This window comes from Centruroides vittatus, unplaced genomic scaffold (genome assembly GCF_030686945.1).
Source record: "Centruroides vittatus isolate TY-2023 unplaced genomic scaffold, ASM3068694v2 contig_484, whole genome shotgun sequence".
In the NCBI taxonomy this organism is placed as follows: Eukaryota; Metazoa; Arthropoda; class Arachnida; order Scorpiones; family Buthidae; genus Centruroides; species Centruroides vittatus.
In genome coordinates, this window is record NW_027122274.1 from 1,845,531 (window position 1) to 1,848,655 (window position 3,125).

The 3,125-nt window shown below is 29.7% G+C and overlaps 1 protein-coding gene across 1 annotated transcript; it reads right to left on the reverse strand.

Moving 5' to 3' along the window:
- Positions 1 to 716: 716 nt before the first annotated feature.
- On the reverse strand, positions 717 to 2,573 carry LOC136978005 (ADP/ATP translocase 3-like). Its single transcript, XM_067273638.1, has 2 exons — positions 2,361 to 2,573; positions 717 to 1,692 (listed from the first exon to the last, which is right to left on the reverse strand). Exons 1-2 carry the CDS (start codon positions 2,515 to 2,517, stop codon positions 950 to 952), a joined length of 900 nt encoding a protein of 299 aa, XP_067129739.1. The 5' UTR covers positions 2,518 to 2,573; the 3' UTR covers positions 717 to 949.
- Positions 2,574 to 3,125: the final 552 nt, after the last annotated feature.

Consider the following 3,125-nt stretch of genomic DNA (forward strand, 5'->3'; position numbering starts at 1 on the left):
ATTACAACGGAATGCTTCCGTCCCTGACATTTCCAAGCCTATTTTGGGTAGTGAGAGTGTACGCTAATTTCGGATAGACTAACCCACTTCCAATTTATAATTCTCGATTTTTTTAAAAATAAAATTAATTATTCTAACCTGTTTGTTACCTTTAAATTAACTTAATTTCATTCCAATCACGATCGATATTGCGATGCACGTCGTGAATTAAATTTCAGTTATTTTTAAGACGATTTATATTCAGTATTTAGAACAGTCTCTATAAGAATTAAGTAATGTTTTTGAAAATATTTTCAAGGATATGGTTTTTTTTTATTAAATAATAAATTGTCAATTCAACTTTGGCATTAATTTTTTTTCAATATTAAGTTCAAATCAATAATGAGAATTTGAATTATGCTATTAAGATTATCGAAAATGTAAATTAATTTTTATTAAAAAATATTACGGATTACAAATGCTTTATTGAGTGTTTAAATTAATCTCCAGTGTTCAAACATGTAAAGACTAAAAACTGAAAGCAATTTGTTGAAATTTTGTTAGTTAATATTATATCTCAAGTTGGATTATCGTAACAGTAACTAATTAAATAATATACCTTAGTATTGAAGATGGCTCAGTTAATTCACTAGTTTCTTTTGTGTGTTTGTGTGTGTGTACATAACAATTCGTAATCTTTTAAAATTTCGTTAGAAATAATTATTAATCACAAAGCAGAAAATTTAAATTATTTATTTTGGTCCAGTCATATATATTGACATGACTAGATTTTTAAATAACATCCATCTAATAATTGATGATTCTATCAAATGGACAGCAAACTCTGTGGATTCCCACTCCACACCCCTAAAGCTCTAATCATCCCGATTATTTCGTCACATTAATCTGTTTTAGTATATATATATATTTATATCTAAATTGTTCTGCGCTAAACTAGGCTGAGAGTTCATCAGAAGATAAAGGCTTTAATTTCGTCGTATAATACTAATACAAAAGCACCACCCGTGCCTCTAAGAACATTAGAAAAGGCACCCTTAAAGAAAGCTGTTCCACCTTCACTCTTATATATCTTTTTCCAGCAGTCGATTGTGTTTTTGTACATTCTATCCTCCTTGGCTCTTCCACTTTGCATCATCATACGTCTACGTACTGTATCAAATGGATAGGAAATAATTCCGGCAACAGTTGTTACACTCTGAGCAATCATCCAAGAAATAACAATAGGGGTCTTCTTTGGATCCGGAAGCATACCTTTAGCGGTATCGAAGAAGCCAAAATAAGCTGCTCGATAAATAATAATACCCTGAACGGAAACATTGAATCCTCTGTACAGACCAACAAGGCCATCGTGCTTGAAGATTTTTACTAGACAGTTACCCAAACCAGAGAATTCACGCTCTGCACCTGCTTTTCCGATGTCTGCGGCAAGTCGGGTTCTTGCAAAGTCAAGGGGATATACGAAACAGAGAGATGTAGCACCGGCTGCTCCGCCGGAGAGTAAATTTCCTAAGAAATAACGCCAGAACTGGGTTCTCTTGTCTACACCTCCCAAAAATATCTGTTTGTACTTATCTTTGAAAGCAAAATTGAGAGCCTGAGTTGGAAAATATCTGATAACATTGGCTAAATTTCCTCTCCAATAACTCAGAAAACCTTGCTCTTTGGGAATTCGGACAAAACAATCGATCAGACCTGAAAAGAAGAACGCTCTGTTATATTTACCAAGCTGTAAATAAACTTAAATATTGCCGAACTTATTTTTAAGAGCTTGGTAAAATAAAAGCTGTTTATAAGAGATCGGTAAAAACAGTTGAACCTCTCCATAATTTCAGATTTTTCAGCAGAATTCATTGTCGTTGATTCTTGTTTTTCAAAGAAAATCTTAAGTTCACAAGTTCTATAAATTGTTTCAATGGTTTATTTAATGTATATACTGAACTATTTGTTGATGAAACATCAAATTAGACAATTCGTAGAAATATCTTATTTATATTAACCTAAGTCGTGTTTGGCACGTAATAATAAGTTTTAAAAATACATGATAAATATTAATTAATTTTTTGTAGCATATGAATAACTTTTAAATCTACATTTAGTAATTTTATTATTCAAAAGAGAGCTCTCATCTATCTCTGATATAAATTTATCAGTACATAAATGATGCATTGAGGAAAAAAACAGGTTTTATTTATACAAGTTTTAATAAGTTCTTTTTCACTTACAAAATAAATGAGCAAATCTTAAAATTACTTAATTAATTTAAAAATCAACGCTATATACACTTATATATTTTGAAATATCTAAGATATGATATCATTTTTTTTCCTTAAATATTTTTAAAAAATCAAAACATTGCTTACCTTTATACTGTTTATCCGGTGAAATTTGCCGAGAAGCATGTTGAACCTGAAGTAATAATTTTACTCTTTCAATAGGAGCTACTGCAGTTTTAGATATAGCTGCAGCAATACCTCCAGCGATGAAATCTTTTAAGAAGGAAACTACATCGATCGGCATCTTTATTTAATTCGGTGTGTGCGGTACCTTCCACAAAGTTCAACTGTGCTTCTGAATATCACTTAGAGACTAAATACGGCATCGCCCACAGTTCCGTGCGCTATTCTAAATATACATTAATCACTAGCAGAAAAGAGAACAAATTTTACGATTAATTTTCTCACTTTTTATATATCATTTAATGATATTCGAAGAACTTCCCCGATCATATTTCCTATTTTTAAACTTTTATATTATGATGCTTACAATACAATTATACAACATTTTTTTTTTTTTTCCAAATTGGTAATAATGATTTCGGTTATATTTATAGGTTATGTTTATTTGAAATTATTTAGAAAATTGTTTGATATATTTTTCTGTTGATATATTTATCTAAAATGTATCTATTATTTATACAATTTATGTTAAATAGAATTTATTTAACATAAACTATGTAAATAATCGATTAATGTAACTGTTTTGATCATCGGTATTAAATGTTATTGATTTTGTTGCTTCTCTTTTAAATTAATTGTTTTGAAATTATTTTACAAAATAGTGTCGACGAATGATATCCTCCATATTACTAATGAGAAGTAACTTCAGGTATCAAACAGTATCCTATA